Source organism: Triticum dicoccoides, chromosome 2B (assembly GCF_002162155.2).
Source record: "Triticum dicoccoides isolate Atlit2015 ecotype Zavitan chromosome 2B, WEW_v2.0, whole genome shotgun sequence".
In the NCBI taxonomy this organism is placed as follows: Eukaryota; Viridiplantae; Streptophyta; class Magnoliopsida; order Poales; family Poaceae; genus Triticum; species Triticum dicoccoides.
This window is the reverse complement of record NC_041383.1, coordinates 758241762-758260755: the sequence shown is the minus strand read 5'-3', so window position 1 is coordinate 758260755 and position 18994 is coordinate 758241762. Positions and strand designations below refer to the sequence as shown.

At 46.8% G+C, this 18994-nt stretch overlaps 1 protein-coding gene across 1 annotated transcript; it reads right to left on the bottom strand.

Annotated features, from left to right (window-relative positions):
- Positions 1-14390: 14390 nt before the first annotated feature.
- Positions 14391-18414, bottom strand: LOC119366090 (glycerol kinase-like). The gene is made up of 4 exons (XM_037631771.1): positions 17998-18414; positions 16352-16573; positions 15242-16235; positions 14391-14872 (listed from the first exon to the last, which is right to left on the bottom strand). Exons 1-4 carry the CDS (start codon positions 18141-18143, stop codon positions 14630-14632), a joined length of 1605 nt encoding a protein of 534 aa, XP_037487668.1. The 5' UTR covers positions 18144-18414; the 3' UTR covers positions 14391-14629.
- Between the last annotated feature and the right edge of the window lie 580 nt (positions 18415-18994).

The following is an 18994-nucleotide window of genomic DNA, read 5'->3' as shown; positions in this document are numbered from 1 at the left end:
AAGCTCTCCGACAAGTTATGTTTAGGCACTAGCCGTTCAGTGAGTTATGTGTACGCAAGTTTTTTCTTTTCAGGTACCATTTTTTCATTTTAATTTGATTTTTTGTTGGATGGTAATAAAATATTTCAAGTGTCGAGAGCTTTGGATTTTTGATCGATTGGTTCTCCACAGGTTTAGAACTGACTCTCTCCATTCACAAACATAAGATATTTTGAATATTTTAATATGGACTACATAGATGCCTAATGAAGCTCGAGCTTCATGGAACCCTTTATTTGTATACTCTAAATTTCAATTTTTTTAGGTATAAAAATTCTGAAAAAATACACATATAAGTATGGATGTATACTACTCCCGCAGTCTAAAATGTAAGACATTTTCAAAAAGGAACCTGATAAGTACCTGACGTGCGGCATAAGCACATGGCAACTCCAAACATTTTTATGGCAATTTTAATGATGTAGGGATGGCAACTTTCATGCTTCAGTTTATTTTTGACAAAAACTTGCCGTTTGTCAATGGAATTTGCCGTCCTTGCATGATTGGAATTGCCATAAAAAAAAGTCAGGGTCGAAGTGTCACGCACCTGACGTGTGGCACTTATCATTCGGATTCAATAAACTTCCAACATTTTGATACATGGGGAATACTTGTGTGCGAAGATTCATGATGAAATACATTTTTAGGTGAGCGACGCAGAAATGAAAAAATCAAGTATTTCTACCAATGTACTATTCAGTATAAATCACATAATTGTTTTTGGACAGGCCACATAAAAACGTATTTCCTGATGAAATTTCACACATCTAGTATACATCTATAAGGACTTGTGTATTTTTCCAGCTTTTTTTTAACTTAAAAGGTTGATTTTTTATATGTTCAAAAACAGGAAAAAGTTATAAAACATCTTATGAATGAGGGGAGCATTAAATAGTGACGGTGTCACTTCGTAAAGCAACTACTCGTTTGCTCACTTCCGCCTAAGTAAATGTGATTTGCTTTGTTTTGCATTGATTTATTTTCTTCCGTGTAAGGAGAGATAGATTATGGAGACCAGTGGCGGAGCCAGGAATTAAGGAGGTGGGGTGGGGGTGACTCAAACTTTTGATAAAGGGGCCAAACAATACTAATACATGTATTTTGTCTAAATTATAATTGTTCATCTACTAACTAGCGCAAATCAATGATATTAGGGGGGCCAGGGCCTGCTTGTCCCGTTGTCTCCGCCGTTGATGGAGACGTGCGTAATTGTCCCCAGTCATCGTCACAATTTTTACAATTTTTCTTTCTTTTCACACCTCTTTCAAGTAGTAGATGGCAAGATGGTAAAAAAAAAAACGTGCATGCCTCAGACCACTTCATTCCATATTCAGCATGCAGCTATTACAGTGCAGTGGCGTAGCCAGGATTTCGGGTAAGGGTGATCCAATTGATATGAAAAATGTTTACACCATGAATACAACATACCAACATACTAGTAGAGGGAGCTATTTAGCTGATCCCCAATAAAAATAACTATTTGGCTAAGGGGGGCAATGCCCCCTCCAAGTTTGAACCAATAAACCCTAAATGCCCAAATCAGAAACTTTAAAAAATGAACACAAAAAATTCATACCGCACAGCCACATATTATCTCTTGCATGCATTTTGTCCGGTTTACGTTGAGTCTGCTCTTCCCATATCTGATTCCAGACGCCTTCTCCCACGAATATAAATTGTAGTAATCATAAACCTCCCTGAGTGTATCAAAACTTGTCCCTATCTTCGGCGCGATGACAATGTCTCCAGGTTCTTCGGCGAATCGCCGGACAGCTTTCTCCAGTGCTGAAATCCGATCAACACACGGGGCTCTGCCTAGTGCGGCAGCCCCAATTCGGACCTTGCATTGTCGAGAACGTATGCCAGAAATTTTCAGTTCACTATTACAGTTGAGTACACCCTGAAACTATATTCACTAGTAATTTTGTAAATACATATTGTGCAGACTTGGTCATCTTTACCCAAGTGGACATATACACTTTGTTGTGTTGACACTAGTATCTATAACAGCATGTCTCCTAATTAATGGTGACATATAATTTTTCAGTTAATTCGTACCAACAACATATTCAGATTTTTCACTGCAGTACATATGATTTACTGTCAATTATATCCTGCGTGGTCAGCACAGTGCTTAATGATAGACAAACCTAGTTCCCACCACTAATCTTCATACCTTTGCGTCCATCGAGGTGTTTTTGGGTCAACTTGCTCGATGGAGTGCTCTGAAGCCGAGGTTTGTCTGCATTGCCTGCCCCTGGATCAGCGCCCCCAGCACAAATCTGGCCATCAGCACTCGACAACGTCCTGGCCGGCAGCTCTACCACCGGTGGCATCCTAACGGGGTGGTGAAGAGGCTCCATGGTCAGGCTGTTCTCGTTTAGCAAAGTCCTGCTGCTTCCAAAGATAGGACGCAGTTGCGGTGCTCGTCCCAGCAGTCGTCGTGAGTGCACTGACAACCATAGCGTCCAATACGGATGTTATGTTGGAGATCTTGAGCTTCAGCCCGAGCTTGTACCTCACCGTGGGGACGCAGATGGCCAAGATCAGGAAACACAGCTTGTGCTGAGCTTCGCCTCGCCAGAGGCCGGCCGTTGGTACAGCACGCTCGCCGCAAGAGTCCCGAGCAGGAGAAGATGGGCTCGATATTTCCTCAGAGCCTGGTGGGCGTCTCCATTGCCTTGCCCGGGCAGCATGCCGGACAAGAACCTGCCCAGCAGGCTCAGCTCCGCCGTGCAGGTGACGCTGGCAGTGAGAGTGCACAAGGGCAGCGCGTGGTTGCGCCGCCGGTCGACGCCGGGTGGAACGGCCGGCATCGGTGGTAGCCGACCGCGGCCAACGCCAACGGCCGTCGCCATTGCTTGGGAGCTGTGCTGCTGAGTGCGTGTGTGTGCAGGCTGCAGGGGAGGTTGTGCCACCTCGGGTGATTTATGAACAATCGCAGCGCCAACTTCGTGCAAGGTAGGCGAGTCCTTTTGGGCCAAGAGTGCTCTGCTGGCCTTTTCTTCTTCTGAGCTGCCTACGGTTGAAGGCTTTCGGCGCCGAATTTTGCGAGCAGGTTTCCTTCTGCTCGGTGTCAGACACCTTCTATTCCCGGCGGCAACAATGTGTTTCATCGAGAGAGAGAGAGAAAAAATTTCGGTGGGTTCGGAAAAGTGTTGCATTCACTAATTTGTACTCCCTCTGTAAACTAATATAAAAACGTTTAGATCACTAAAATAGTAACCTAAACGCTCTGATATTAGTTTACGGAGGGAGTATTGTTTTTATGTAATTCTTTCATCCTGGCCCGTCTTTTTCTACGGGTGAGACTTCCATGACAACAATTTCTCATATATATATACAAAGTAGATTTACAAATACTAGCAAAAGAGCCCGTGCGTTACAACGGGAGAAAAAACACAACACACACTCTTAACCGAACAACCATCACTTAAGACTACAATAGGTGCCTCCTCCTTCTCCTCCTCCTCCAAGAAAGAAAGTTAGAGTTCGTGCCTCTCGCCGGCGCCGGCGCAGGTCCGCCTCGTCTCTGGTGGCCCTAGGGCCATGGAGGCGCGGTGGATCCTGGCAAGGGCCGGCGCGAGGGCTCCGTTTTTAGTAGTTTTTTCAATCTTGTTAGGGTTTGTGTCCTACTCAGGAAGGCGAGACGGCGGCGGCTCCCTGAAGATGGAATAAAGGCCTCCCCACATAGCCCCCGTTCCGGCGGTGCGTCTAGCATCATTGATGGGCGTGTGGAGATGTGTCTCTGACAGATCTATCTTTGATGGATTTGCTCGGATCTTGTCGTTGTTCATCTACGTTCGTGTGTCTTCGGTTTGGATCCTTCCGATCTACGTTATTTTTCATCGGCGGCGGTTGCTGTTCTGGGGTGCTGGTCCTATGGGGCCTTAGCACGACGACTTCCCGACTGTCTACTACTCCCTCCGTCTGTAAATACTTGTCGTAGAAATGAATGTATCTAGACTTATTTTAGTTCTAGATACAACCATTTTTATCTATTTCTTCGACAAGTATTTCCGGACGGAGGGAGTACAACAAATTGTGCCCGGCTCCGGCGATGGAGGGGCGATGACGGCGGCGCGCCTTCGGCTCGCTTCGGTGCTTGTAGTCGTCGCTAGGTGGTCTACGAATCTGGATGTAATTTTTATTTTTGGTATTCGTTGTACTGCCATGATTGAAGATGAATAGATTGGAAGTTTTTCGCAAAATAAAAAATAAAAAAATAAGACCACAATAGGTCCATCTCATTTATTTTAGCGACGCATCATATTTGTGTTGCCGCTTATCCTTCTTCTCACCCTTGCCAGCGGTGGCCTTAGTGTTCACACAAATCAAAACGTGTTTGAATGTGGTTAATCCTAAGACGTCTCTCTCTCCCTTTCTCCTCCCTCTCCCTCTCTCTCTCTCTCTCTCTCTCTCTCACTTTCTCTCACATTCATGATGAGAAATTTGTTGTTTCCCCTGCGACGTATTCAGAGGTATGCATGTGTAGTTCTCGATGTTTTCTTTTTTCTATATGATTATAGTGGGTGTTTATTTGCAATCTGGTATCCTTATAGTGGGTGTTTATAGTGGATGTTTTCTTTTTCCTATATGATCGTGCGCTATAGTTATAAGTTTGCTTTCAAAACAATATTTAAAAAACATTTAACAGGTAAAATTAACATCATATTCAGATTTCACACATTTTTCTAATCAAATTTCATATATAACATGTTAAAATCGAAGTTACGGTTCAAAAAATACGTATAATTTAGAAAATCATTTGTTTGAATTAAATATCTTTCAAAATAATATTTATAAATACTTAACAGCTTAAAATAATCTTATATTCATATTCTACATACTTACGTGTAGACAGAGAGACAGATGAGTTGGATGAATTGAAAACCGAACCCAACCAAAAATTCAAATATATTTTTTTTTGCCCGTTGCAACGCACTGGCATTTTTGCAAGTAAAAACACTTTGTTGACTCGACCTAGGGCTCGCCATGATTCTCGCTGCCCTGGTCGGGGTTCCCGTCACGGCGGACGACGTAGCGGTACTCGGCGTATCCACGGTAGCCGTAGTCGCGGTGCTCGTCCCAGCAGCCGTGGCGAGTGCACTCACAACCATGGCGTCCAATACGGATGCTATGTTGGAGATCTTGATCTTCAGCCTGAGCTTGTACCTCAGCGAGGGGACGCAGATGGCCAAGATCAGGAAACACAGCTTGTGCTCAGCTTCGCCTTGGCAGACGCCGGCCGCTGGATGCAGCACGCTCGCCGCAAGAGTCCCGAGCAGGAGCAGATGTGCTCGATATTTCCTCAGAGCCTGGTGGGCGTCTCCATTGCCTTGACCGGACAGCACGCCGGACAAGAACCTGCCCAGCAGACCCAGCTCCGCCGTGCAGGTGACGCTGGCAGTGAGAGTGCACAAGGGCAACGCGTGGTTGCACCGCCGGTCGACGACGCCGGGTCGAACGGCCGGCATCACTGGTAGCCGACTGCAGCCAACGCCAACGGCCGTCGCCATCGATCGCTTGGGAGCTGTGCTGCTGAGTGCGTGTGTGTGCAGGCTGCAGGGGAGGTTGTGCCACCTCGGGTGATTTATGAACAATCGCAGCGCCAACTTCCTGCAAGGTAGGCGAGTCCTTTTGGCTAAGAGTGCTCTGCTGGCCTTTTCTTCTTCTGAGCTGCCTACGGTTGAAGGCTTTCGGCGCCGAATTTTGCGAACAGGTTTCCTGGAAGATACCTCTCGGTGAGTCTCTCTTGCCCTGACTCATTTCTTTCTGCTCGGTGTCAGACACCTTTTATTCCCGGCGGCAACAACGCATATAATGATATAATGCGTGGAGGGAAATTCACATGACCCTCCCGCGGCAAAATTTCGTGTTTTGACCTTTTCACGTTTAAAATCGAGATCTGACCCCGGTTTAAAATTATTTCGACATTTGACCCTTTTGCTACCGCCGGGGTTCCTGGCGGTAGATTTGTGTAGGCTACCGCCGCTCCTCGTGGCGGTAGGTTCCCTGACGCCGTCTGGCCGTTAACGGCCGTGTGCACGTGGCAAAGGGACCTACCGCCGCCCTCTACGGCGGTAGGCTGTTGCAACCTACCGTCGGGCTGTCTGGCGGTAGGTTCCTGGATAAGGTTGTGAAGGAGGGGGCTGTGCTGCTCCCCCACCCACTCATTCACCCCACTCTCCTTTCGAGCTGAAGCTCTCTTCCCCTCTTCTCCTTCACCAAATCACCCACTAGATCCCCCTCCATTGCTTGAGATTTGGTCGGTGGATCGAGCTCATTTGCATCACCCAAGGTACCTCCCCCATCCCCCCTCATTTGGTTGGTTCAAATCATGCATTTTGCTCATTTTGTTGGAATCACTAGTTCATGGTTTTGTTGTGGTGAAATCATTGTATATGATGCATTTAGGGTAATGTTTGTGCTTTGAAAATGTATTGTGTCACTAGCATTGTTTGGGTAGTAAGAAATATCATTTAGGGTTTTGTTAGGGTTAATGACATGGTTAGGGTTAAGGTTGTGTTTATGGTTATGCTTAAGTCTATATGACGAACGTTATGGTTATAGTTTAATTAGGGTTTTGTTAGAGTAGGTACCTCTTGAATTATAGCTCGATCTACTCCTAGGGTTCAAGTTTTTGTCGAGACACGGTTAGGATTTTTACCTTGGATGACCGTTATAGTAATCCCTGGACTTGTAGGATGGGATCGATCATCTTTGTTGAGACTTCTGCGGAGGCGGCGGCTAAGCATGAACGTGCAGTCATTAAGGAAAAGATGGACTTGTGGGTCAAAGCCGTTGATGCATTGAATGCGGCTTGTAAAGATTTTTCAAAGTATTATGTGTCGAAGTGCGACGATGCCAGAGTTAAGTTATACCAAGCTAAAGAGAAAAACATAAGCAAACTCAAGAATGAAGAGAAAAATCATAGACGCGCTCTTGCAAGGCAAATTGCATTGTGTGGAACAAGGAATGAAGTGAATGAGATGGACTTTAACAACCCTGGGCAGATCATTGATTGGCTAGTTAGGCAAGCATCATCGGCGATACTTAGTCGGGCAACTCGTTGGGCTTGGGTCCGTGAAAGAAATAATGTCATTTGTTGCAACCCCGGACCGTACGACAAAGATGTGTTGTTGATGGAGTAGTAGAGGGGGTTGAAACAAATAATGTTGTAGTGTCATTTGGACTGTAATGGCATGTACCCTTATCATTTATGTAACCTATGTCATTTTGAACCAATGAGAACATTATGTAACCTAGGTCATTATAAATAAGTTATGCTTTGTGTTTGTATTGTATCATTTGATTTGAGTTATGGTTTGTTCCATTTCATGTGGCATGGAAAACATGACCCCGGAGCAGTTGAAGAAAGTATATGAGAAGTGTTGTGGCATTGCATCTAAGAGTTTGGCGGCAGCGTCTGAGAAGATTGTACCGGAGCGACAACTTGCTATCAAGAGGGAGCTTGAAGCATGGTTCAAGAGCAATGATGAGGAGTTTGCTGCCATGATGGATTTCAACAAGTATCCATTCATGGAGGAACCTTCTGATCTTAAGAAGAGAAAAGTTTTCCATAGGCTTGTGAAATAAAAATAGAAGATACTTAATGAGCTGCATGAGAAGGAATATGCTTGCAGACATTCTGTGGCAACGAAGATCTTTTTCTCTGTGAACATAGAAGAATTCCGCGAGCTGGACTTGAGAAAACCCGGACAGGTCATTGGATGGGCAATCACACAAAGCAAGTCAGAGATTCCGGAATGCCGTGCTCGATGGGCCTGGTTCGGCGAAACGAAAGGTGTGTTGGAGAATTGGGCGGGATCGTCAGATTATCAACTGAAGCCTAATCCTGATCGTGACACACAAATTGAACGTCTTATGTGTTTTAGATCTTTCTTTCCGAAGTAGAAAGTGTATGCTCGAGCTTGAGTTTTGTACTTTGAACTCATGTCATTCGAGTCTCTAGATGTTTTAAGTCAGTTGAACTAGTGTCATTTGTGGATGTAATGAACTATGCTCAGTTTTATATGTCTTCGCTACTCCATTTTTGCATGTCATTTTGTATGCTTAGTTCACAGAAATTTGTAATAAATGCAAAGGCAAAGGGCTAAAAAGATAGGAAGAGGGAAAAGGAACAGAACCCTACCGCCATGGGCCCCGGCGGTAGGGTGCCCAACCCTACCGCCCCCAAAATGCCCGATTTGGCCACAGAAGAGGCATCACGGCAGGTGTTTGGGTGGCCAACCCTACCGCCATGGGCCCGGCGATAGGGTGACCAACCCTACCTTCCCCAAAATGCCCGATTTGGCTACAGAAGAGGCAGCACAGCAGGCGTTTGGGTGGCCACCCCTACCGCCATAAGCGCCGGCGGTAGGGTGACCAACCCTACCGCCCCCAAAATGCCCAATTTGGCCACAAAGAGGCAGGACAGCAGGCGTTTGGGTGGCCACCTCTACCGCCATAAGCGCCGGCGGTAGGGTGCCCAACCCTACCGCCCCCAAAATGCCCGATTTGGCCACAGAAGAGGCAGCAGAGCAGGCGTTTGGGTGGCCACCCCTACCGCCATCGGCTCCGGCGGTAGGGTGCCCAATCTACCGAGGAACAGGGGACTGTTTCGGTCACAGAACATTTCGCCAACCTACCGCCATATCCTCCGGCGGTAAGGTTTCATTTCCTACCGCCATGTGGTCTGGCGGTAGGGTGCAAAGCAGAGTAGAGTTTGCTCTGTTTTTCTTCTTCATCACTTCAACACAAATCAAGTCACAGCAATAGCAAAACAAACATAGTTTCATCAAATCGAAGACGTAGTTCATCACAAGTTTCATAAATCGAAGACGTAGTTCATGATAGATATCACAAATCAAAGACATAGTTCATCACATGTTTCTCGAATCGAAGGCATAGTTCATGACTAGTTTCTTGAAACGAAGGCCTTATTGGGTCACACGAGGCCATTTTCCTTTTTTGTCGCGTGCCTCATCCTCCTCTTGGGCTTCACGAGCCCTTGCAAGCTTTCTTGATCTCTCCTCTTGACGAGCAATCTTCTCCTTGTGTGCCCTCTCCTCTTCACGCTTCTTGCGCTGCATCCTCTCCTTTTCACGACGCTCTTCATCCAAGCCTCTCTGAAATGCTTCTTCAAACAACCGTTGCCTCCATAGACAATCTCGAAGTTGATCTTTCTTAACATCTTCTGGCACATCTTGATCTATCCATGTGAAGTACTTACAAAGTGGAGGCAACGACTAGGTACGAATAAAGAACAAATGTGGTCATTAGTAAGATAGATTCAATGGTTGACGACATGTTTGAACTTGAACAACTTACCGGCGGTACATCATAGGCGTGAGCTAGACAAGGACGATCGTAGGCATAGTTGGGACAAACAAAATATCTTCTTCCTTCCGTCCATGATTTCTTGCGGTCGTTGGATACCTTAACTTCGCAAACATCTTCACACCAACATGATGGAGTTCTCATATCTTTGTCCTTCACCTTATCCAACTCGGCGTATGTCCACTTGTCTGGCATATCCTCGCGGTTAGCACACGGTGGCCTCATCACAGAACCGGAAGAAGCCATGCCTATAAAGACAAACTTGGTAGTTAGTAAAGTAAGAAAACATGTATGTATGCAAAAAAACAAATAAACAAGACCAAATAACAAGTACCATTCACCTTATTTCAACCATCTGGGTTAAGCAAGATGTCAATAGGCCTTCCTCTATCAACCCTTCTCGTCCTACGACCACGGCCACCGGTACCCGACCGCCCCCCACGCCCTCTAATACTGTCTCCTCGTCCACTACCGCCAAGATTCGTCTGTCCTCCACGCGCACCACTCATGCCTCCTCGTCCACTACCACTCCTACCTCCTCGTGTGCCACTGGTACCTCCTCTTCGGGCACCACTTTGACTAGGATCCGGAGTGTTGGCATCGGTCCATGGCTTTTTGGTGCATTTCCTAACATTGTGTCCCGGCTCGTCACATTTACCACAACTGTTGATGTCCGGTGCCTCCATGAAATGGCCGCTACCAAATTGTTTCATTTTGGTGTATCCAGCTTGGTCATCCATGTCACCCCTAAACCTATTCTTTCTTCTTCTTCCCTTTGTAGGCACCATGAGTTCGGGGTCGGGGACGATGTGTGGCCCATGATACTCAGGCCACTGTGACTGATCTAGGAAGGGATGAAACCTAGGAGCCCATGTCAACCTCGTTCGTTCCAATGTGAACTCATGCAACTGCAAGGTGGTACCATCCGATACTTTCAAGTTTCTAAACCTTGCGGCGGCCATCACATGCGAGCAAGGCCAATGATACTTGTGAGGTCTCTCGCACTGACACCACCAGGTCTTGAGGCGCACCTCATATGCTACTCCACCGTATGTCATGCCGTCCCTTGTTGTGCCACCCGGCTCATCGACTTGGTAGATTTATTCTTTTTCATTGAAACTAATGATTTGTTGACGCCAAGACTTGCGCGCTTGATGCTTCAACCAATCCTCAACTTTGAAGGGAAATTCCATTTTCTCACCTATCCATTTGGCCATCTCTTCGGAATGCCTCAGAAAATACTCGTTGAGCTTGAAGAAGGTATATTTCACTATTGCAGTGACCGGCAAAGAACAAACACCCTTGAGCACATTGTTGAAGCATTCCACCATGTTACTTGTCATGTCGCCGTATCGGAAACCTCCTTCGTCGTAAGCACGTGACCACTTATGCTTCTCCGGAAAATTCCTTATCAAGAATTCTCTCCCTTCTTTGTTCTTTTTCAAAGCCTCGAATAGCTTATCATAGCGGCTTTGGAATGTGGCGGTGTTGAATGCCACACAAACATGGGTAAGATCTTTGCAAAACTCCTTACTATTGCATGCACGGTAAAAGTTTGCCACGAAATGCCTCATGCACCAACGGTGTTGGAGCTTTGGATAGCCTGGAATATCAACTTCTATTGCTTTCAGAATCCCATGTTGGCGATCCAATATGATGCACACCTCTCTTTTGGGGCCAATCACCTTCGTCCTCACATGATCCATAAACCACTGCCAATTATCATTGTGCTCGGAAGGCACCAATGCAAATGCCACCGGCAACACATTGTCATTGGACGAGTGGGCCATTGCTACCATCAAAGTGCCCTTGTACTTTCTGGTCAAGAACGTGCCATCAATTGATAACACGGGGCGGCAATGCCTAAATGCATCGATGCATTGACCAAAGCTCCAAAAAGCTCGATGAAACACTCCCTCAATTGACTCCACCCGATGGCGCATTCCCGGGTTCCGATGAGCAATGGCTGCCAACATCTTGGGAAGAATGTTATATGCGGCCTCATAATCACCATGCAACATCCTTATAGCGTTTGCCTTCGCCATCCACGCCTTTCCATACTTGACCGGGTACCCGAATCTTTCGAAGACCGAACTCATGAGGAATTTCACCTTCACGGTTGGATCATGGGATATCTCATTCAACAATTTATAGCCTAGATACTCGGACATGAGTTGGCGGTGTCCCTTGCTTCGGTCCGCTTTCTCTGGCGGTATGCACTTGTGGGTGGCCACACAACTCTTCAACTCCCATTGCCCGGTTTCCTTGATCTTTCTTCCACGGACCTTCCATGGGCAACCTTCTTTGTCACATTTGATGGTGTAGCGCAATTTTTTGTTGGAATGACCAACAACGAACGGCCTATGGTTCCGAATGGCATAGTCACTCAACCATATCTTGAACTCTTGCAAACGACCAAACTTGATCCCTTTCTTCAAATGAGCATTCTCGTCCTCACCCGGTGGCCTTGGATCACCCATCCTCGGGCAAGGCGATGGTTCGATCAAGCCCAACCTCATGCCACCATCAACAACGGCCTTGTCGGCAAGGCTAATATCACGGAACAAAGAGGGTCCTCTTTCCTTGCCATTGACCTTCTTGTAAATTTGATTTTCTTGCAGCGTGAATCCATCCTCATCCAATTCTTCTGGTGGACCCTCATCATCCGACTCATACCTACACATACGGCTATAAGGTAGGTTCCGGCCCATGTCTTGTTGATGCACAATGACATCCAAGTCACCAATGGGATTGTAATGAATCTCTTCTTCTTCCGCATACACATCATCTTGAGCAATAGCATCTCCATCAACATGAGCAATGGCATCTCCATCAACATGAACATTTGCATGTTCATCAACATGAGCAACGGCCTCATCTTCAACATGATCATCACCTACAAGAACTATTGCTCTAGCATTGATGATATCCTCTTCATTTGGTTGGCTACTTGGTGGTTGGCTAGCCGCATTGTGGTCAAACACCACGACATCATCATGTATTGGGGAGGACACATTCCGGTTCAAGTCAAGTAGTGGTCGAGGAACTTCAACCTTGAATTGTCTTGTGGCAAATAACTCAAGTGACTTGTCTTGTGATCCCTCAACTTTCTCCTTATACACATCCCAATGCAATTGAGAGGTGATGGGCATACTCTTTAATCGGGATCTTACTCCCACTCCCACATCATAACGTCCAATAAGCTTCACACCATCACTTGGGTTAATCCAATTGAGGATGTTTCTCACTTTCACGACAATATCATCATAGCCCGGGCTTGTGTCAAAAACCATGGCCTCCTCCCCTTCGTCGGCATTTCGATGCATGAAAGCCGCTTTGTCCAAATAATGCACATTCACTAGTTTATCCATCTAAAAACAATGAAACAAAATTGAGTCATCCATGGACCGGTCATTTCATATGGATGAACTAGCTAAAATATAAGGTTTTGAATCTAACAACTAGTTTACCTTAATCATAGCACTAACCCTAACCCTAACCTAACTAAACCCCTAACCCTAACTCTTAAGCTAGCTTGCCACAACAAAGAGTGACACATATTACTTAAATCAACCATGAATACACCATAAATGCCCCATAAATGTGTCATAAATGCACAATAAATGCTAAACTAGAGGAAGAAATAGGGGGTTCCAAAACTAGTTCATTCCAACAAAACTAGATGATTTGAACCAACCAAATGAAGGGGGAATGGGGGACGTACCTTGGGTGATGCAAATGGCCTCGATCCACGGGACAAACCTCAAGCAATGGAGGTGGATCTAGTGGGTGCTTTGGTGGGGAAGAAAAGGGGGAGAGAGTGTGAGCTCGGGGAGGAAGAAGATGAGTGGAGTGGGTGGGTGGTGAGTGGACCCCACCATACACTATCTCCAGGACCCTACCGCCGGGGACCTGGGCGGTAGGGTGTTCGAGCCTATCGCCGAGACCTGCGGCGGTAGGTCCCTTTGCCATGTCAGCCCCCGTTAACGGCCAGACGACCGTCAAAGTACCCTACCGCCATGTGGAATGGCGGTAGCCTGTACATATCTACCGCCACGGCGAACGGCGGTAGCTGAAAGGGTCAAATGTCGAAATAATTTCAAACCGGGGTCAGATCTCGATTTTAGACGTGAAAAGGGTCAAAACACGAAATTTTGCCCCCTCCTGCTAGGCTCGACTTCTAGAACGACTGTAGCCACGATCGAGTGGGGACCTGAATAGCAATACCTTTTGCACGAATTTAAATGTGTCTTCTCTCGGCGCGGGTTGAGCAGCCGGCGACGAGACCTGCAGCTGCAGCTGGCCCGGCGTGAGCACAGTGGCAACCTCCCGTCGACGGGGCTGGAAGTCATAGAGCAACGGATTCTAGGGGGGCATGATGTGCGACGGTGGCGCTAGAGCAAGGTATAGGAGAACATGGAGGTGGCGGGGGCCATGACATGTGCTGGAGTGGTGAGCGCCCGGAAAGGAAGAAGCATATTGTGGAACCACCAAACTAGTTCATGTCCCATACAGAACCATCAAGTCATCGAGGCATACAATAGTCTCATTGGCTGGCACATCAGGAAGTACAGTAGCTGCTTATGTGTTTCATGGAGAGAGAGAGAAAATGTTCTGTGGGTTCAAAAAAGTGTTGCATTCAATAATTTGTACTGTTTTTATGCAGTTCCTTCATCTTGGCCCGCCTTTTTCTACGGGTGAGACTTCCATGACAACAATTTCTCATATATACAAATTAGATTTACAAATACTTTGCCATATTCTGCCGTCAACGAGTAGGGAACTAGGGATGTGTCCTTGTGTAATGGGCAACTCAGGATGCATGCTTCTGCTGATCTATGAAAGCCTCACTACAAAGTTGTTTGTTACTCCCTCTGTAGTGATCTAAACGATCTTATATTTCTTTACCAAGGGAGTACTTCACAATGTACTCTTCAAGGCATATCATGAAACTCAAATTGATTTATCCCTAGCTCGGAGCCCTGGACACAAACATGTGCGCTTGAGGCTAACCATGAAAATATACCAAAATACTCCACAAATATTTCTTTCTGAAGAATCCAGATGTTCCTGTACTTACAGACATATAAGGACAAGTATCTCCTATTCTTCCTACAAAACCGAAGAAAAATCCCACAGAACTAATGCACAACATTCCATTTATTCGCTGGCAAGACAAACAAGGGTTAACTGATACACCACACTGGCACACACAGATCCAATTTACCGTGCAACAAGGTGGGACAATCTACAGAGAGAGGTCGGCCAGATCAAATGACCTTGAAACCGCCTTGTACCAGGAGTCTCCTCTCTTCCTCCTGTGCGCGTCATCTAACTTGGGGCGGAACACCGTCGTGTTCTCCTTGTGCAGGCCTGCGAATATTTCCTCCTTCGTCCAGACTCCGGCAGCTAACCCTGCTGCGTATGCGGCCCCGAGGGCTGTTGTCTCGATGTCTGCTGGTCTGACGACAGGGCTGCCCAGCAAATCAGCCTGCAGGTGGTTACATACAATTGTTAGTGATCTGATGCAAACTTGAAGAGTTCTTAAACCTGCAACAACTATTTAACAGGCACAGGTTATGTGCTGAAATCTTAAATTGGGAGGCGCAGGTTCACCTCCCAAGTATTTACACTGGAATCGTTGCTACAAACACCAGGTCGGCAATGAAACCAGTTGTGTGCTAAGAGTAGAACTACTTAGTAGGTAAGCTCGGGATTCCTGCATTTCAGATTTAACTGGGAGTTTGTTTCTTAGAATATGGTACTATCTGCTCAATAACCACAAACAGATGTGTTTCACTTACAGTATTTCTTTAGAAAAAAGGAACTGCTGAAGGGGGAGTAGAGACAATTTCTTTACCTGAATCTGCATGAGAAGGTTGTTAATGGTAGCACCACCATCAACACGCAGCAAGAACTCCCCTTCTGCACTCTTGACTTCTCCTGCCTCCCCAGCATCCTTGTGCATGGAGCTGAGGACATCATTCACCTGAAAGCACATACTCTCGAGCACTGCTCGAGCAATGTGCCCCTTGTTTGTGAACCTCGTGATTCCGATACAGATCCCCCTCGCGTCATCCCTCCACCATGGCGCGAACAATCCATTGAATGCTGGCACAAAGTATATGCCACCTGAATCCTGCACACTTTCAGCCAACCCTTCAATTTCTGCTGCTGAGGAAATGATTCCAAGGCTGTCCCTCAACCACTGAACTGCTGCACCAGCAATCGCAATCGAGCCTTCTAGAGCATAATTAGTGGGTGCATCTGGGCCAAGCTTGTAGGCAATGGTGCTAAGAAGACCGTGGGTGGACTGGGTAACCTCCTCCCCTGTGTTGAGAAGGATGAAGGCACCAGTTCCGTAGGTGCTTTTTGCTTCACCTTTCTGGCATAGCTGCCCAAGCATTGCAGCATGCTGATCTCCTAGACAGCCTGAGATGGAAACACCAGCCAAAGGGAATCCACTGGCAACCACACCAATTTTCTCCGAGTTACTGATAATCTTTGGCAAGATGCCGGCAGGAATGCCTAATGCCTCAAGTGTAGGCTTGTCCCAGTCAAGTGCCTTCAGATTCATAAGCATCGTGCGTGCTGCGTTCGAGCAGTCTGTGACATGCTGCCCAACTAACTCCTTTCCATCACGGTCTTTCCCACCAATGCCTCCAGTGAGGTTCCAGATCAACCAGGTGTCGATTGTGCCAAATAATGCATCACCAGCCCGGACTGCATCCTTGACAGCGTCAACGTTCTCCATCAACCATAATAACTTCAGAGCACTGAAGTAGGTGCTGATTGGTAAACCACATGTCTCCACAAAGTGGGTTCTGCCACCTGATAACTCACTTTCCAGTCTCCTGAAGAGGGGAGGCATTAAACAGAATCAGAACCTAAACAACATGAAGATGTTAACACAAAGCGACAGATGGATACTTCTCAAAAAAAAAAAAGTGACAGATGGATAAAAGGAGACCTGCAAATAGAGCTTGTGCGGACATCCATCCACACAATGGCATTGTAGAGCGGAAGGCCTGTGGATTTGCTCCACACAACGGTGGTCTCCCTCTGATTTGTGATTCCAATGGCCTTCAAACCAGCATCCACATTAAGTCCATTGGCTGCAGCTTTTTCGAGTGTCTTTGCCATGCAGACCTTCACGCTCTCGATGATCTCCATAGGATCATGCTCGACCCATCTTTTAGTTCACATCAATACAAAGATGAAAAAAGTTAGAAGTCGTCTCCTAGCTGCGAAGTTAAAGGGTGGCAAACAACAGTATAACAAACTCGAGAAGAAAACTGCCAGTGCTTTACACAGGAAGATGGCACTACAGACTGAGCATAATCAAATGGTATAGAGCACCCCAGCATAAAGCAAAGTTCGGTATGGAATGTTTCCCTTTTTCAGATATCGACTAGTAAACAGAAACAGGGGTTAAACAAATCGAATCTTTTATTGAGAAGCCAGTTTACAGGTAAGAAACATTTAGTCAAGTGAAGATTAAGAAGATTTCAGTTCTAAAAGTGCATCAAGATAATCAGTACTAGAAGTGTATTAGATCTGAAGTAAGGTCAGTCATTGATCAGACCCTTTTCATTTTCAATGAACATGTAGAAGGGAAATGAAATATCAAAACAGAGTCAGGCTAGTCATACGCCACAACTGTTAAGAACATCAAACTGCTCTGTCATAAAAAAAACTCAATCCTTAACAACTTCTTTTTGTACTTGTGAAGTATGGAAATGTTATCCAGTAGCCTCCCAGTCCATCTGGGCCATACATAGGTTTAAGTACTCCAGACAACAACCCATTTTAGAAGACAGCATAACAGCAACTCTTTATGTAGGAAAAGAGGTGCCAGTGCGCAGTCTCAGTCGCATCTAAATAATTTAAGAGATAGCCTGTAAAGCAAGCAAGACTGGGACTTCCATGACTCCATTAACTCAGGAAGTCAACTATCATGCCTATCTTCTAGGAAACAGAAATGTTTATCTATCATATCCCCAAACTATGCATGACGCTGTAGAGTAGCTTGTTGTGCATAAAAATGAATGGACCGTCCTGGTTACCATGCAGCAATAGAAAATCTTGAGATCATCACAAATCAATCAAGTGAAGCACATGATCCTAATTTCGGCATCACATATAGTCCTAGCTAGCAATCGAATCATCAGATTAAAGCACACAGTGGCTACAGGGCAAACCTGAAACACTGACATGACATAACAGTTAGTAGGACTGAACTTTCGTACTGGACATAAACAGGAGCATATAACAGATACGAAGGTGTACAGCTTCAGACATAAATCGGTTCATCCTAATTGTGACATCAGATAGCACCTAAATTGACAACCGAGTCATCAAAAGCACACAGTAGCAGCGTGTCAAACTACCTGAACCACTGACAAGACATAACAGTTCAGTTAGGACTGTACTTCTGCACTCCACAAATCCGGAGCCTAGTAGCAACCGAAAAGGCGGCACAGCTTAACTGAAATTCGCTAATTCCGTCCGGGTCTACCAACCAACCGAACAGAGCAAAAATTCCACGGGCACGCGGAACGGATCAGACGACGAGATTGGCAAAGGGATGGTGGTGGTGCGCGGCGCGGCGCTTACCCGGCCTCCGGGTAGTGCTGCTTGAACTCGAGCTGGTGGGAGGCGACGGGGCTGGCCCGGCGGTCGTAGATGATGAACCTGGTGCTGGTCGTCCCCTGGTCGATCGACGCCACGTACACTTCCTCCCCCTTCCCCTTCCCCGCCATGCTCTCAGAGTCCCAGTCCCCACACGCCCCGGAGGAAGCTCGCCGGGAAACAAGCGCCGAACCCTCCGCCGGCGGGCGGACAGAGGGGAGCGGCTGGGGCAGTGGAGTGAGCCGGTGGAACAACCGAGGAGGAGGGGGACGGCGTCAGACCGGGAAGCAGTTGGGAGCGGGGGAAGAGAAATTATAGGGAGGGAGGTGAGGAAGGGTGGGTGGGTGGATCCGATTGGGAGGGAGGTGGATGATGGGCTGGGCGGGGAAGTCAATGACTATCGCCTTGTCTGAGTCTGTGATCTGGGACTAGTAGTTCGCCTCTATCTCCTCGCGCTCGCTTGCTCTGGCACGGCACGGCTGCGGACGGGGTTTCTGCGACGAAAATCCCGTGCTTTTCTCCCCCACGAAACCTGGGGATGCCAGTTGGGGCTAAGGATAACGGACGGATCTGCTGTGGCCATGTGGAGTAAGAAACTCGCCTCCCCGGCGGCTAGAGGCGAGTAAACTAGTTGGCGTGTTGCAGAGCATGACAGCGAGTGAGACAGGGGATCAGCCGTCAACCGTCATGCCAAGGTGAGGTTCAGTAGCATGTGCACTGGCGAGCAAGGTGGGGGTTTAATCCTGTTAATTAAGCACAACCATGAGGTTATTTGCCGTCGCAAGCCCGTCTCATCTGCAAACGACATGACAAAAATCGGGTATGCGGCCAGTTGGTGGCCCTCTCCTAATTTACGGCCATTCCGATATACTTCCTTCGTTTTTATTTACTCTGCATATTAGGTTTGTCTAAAGTCAAACTTTAGAGCAACTCCAACGGGCCGATCCAAACGGACGGCGCTTTTAGATTTTGGGTCGGCCGC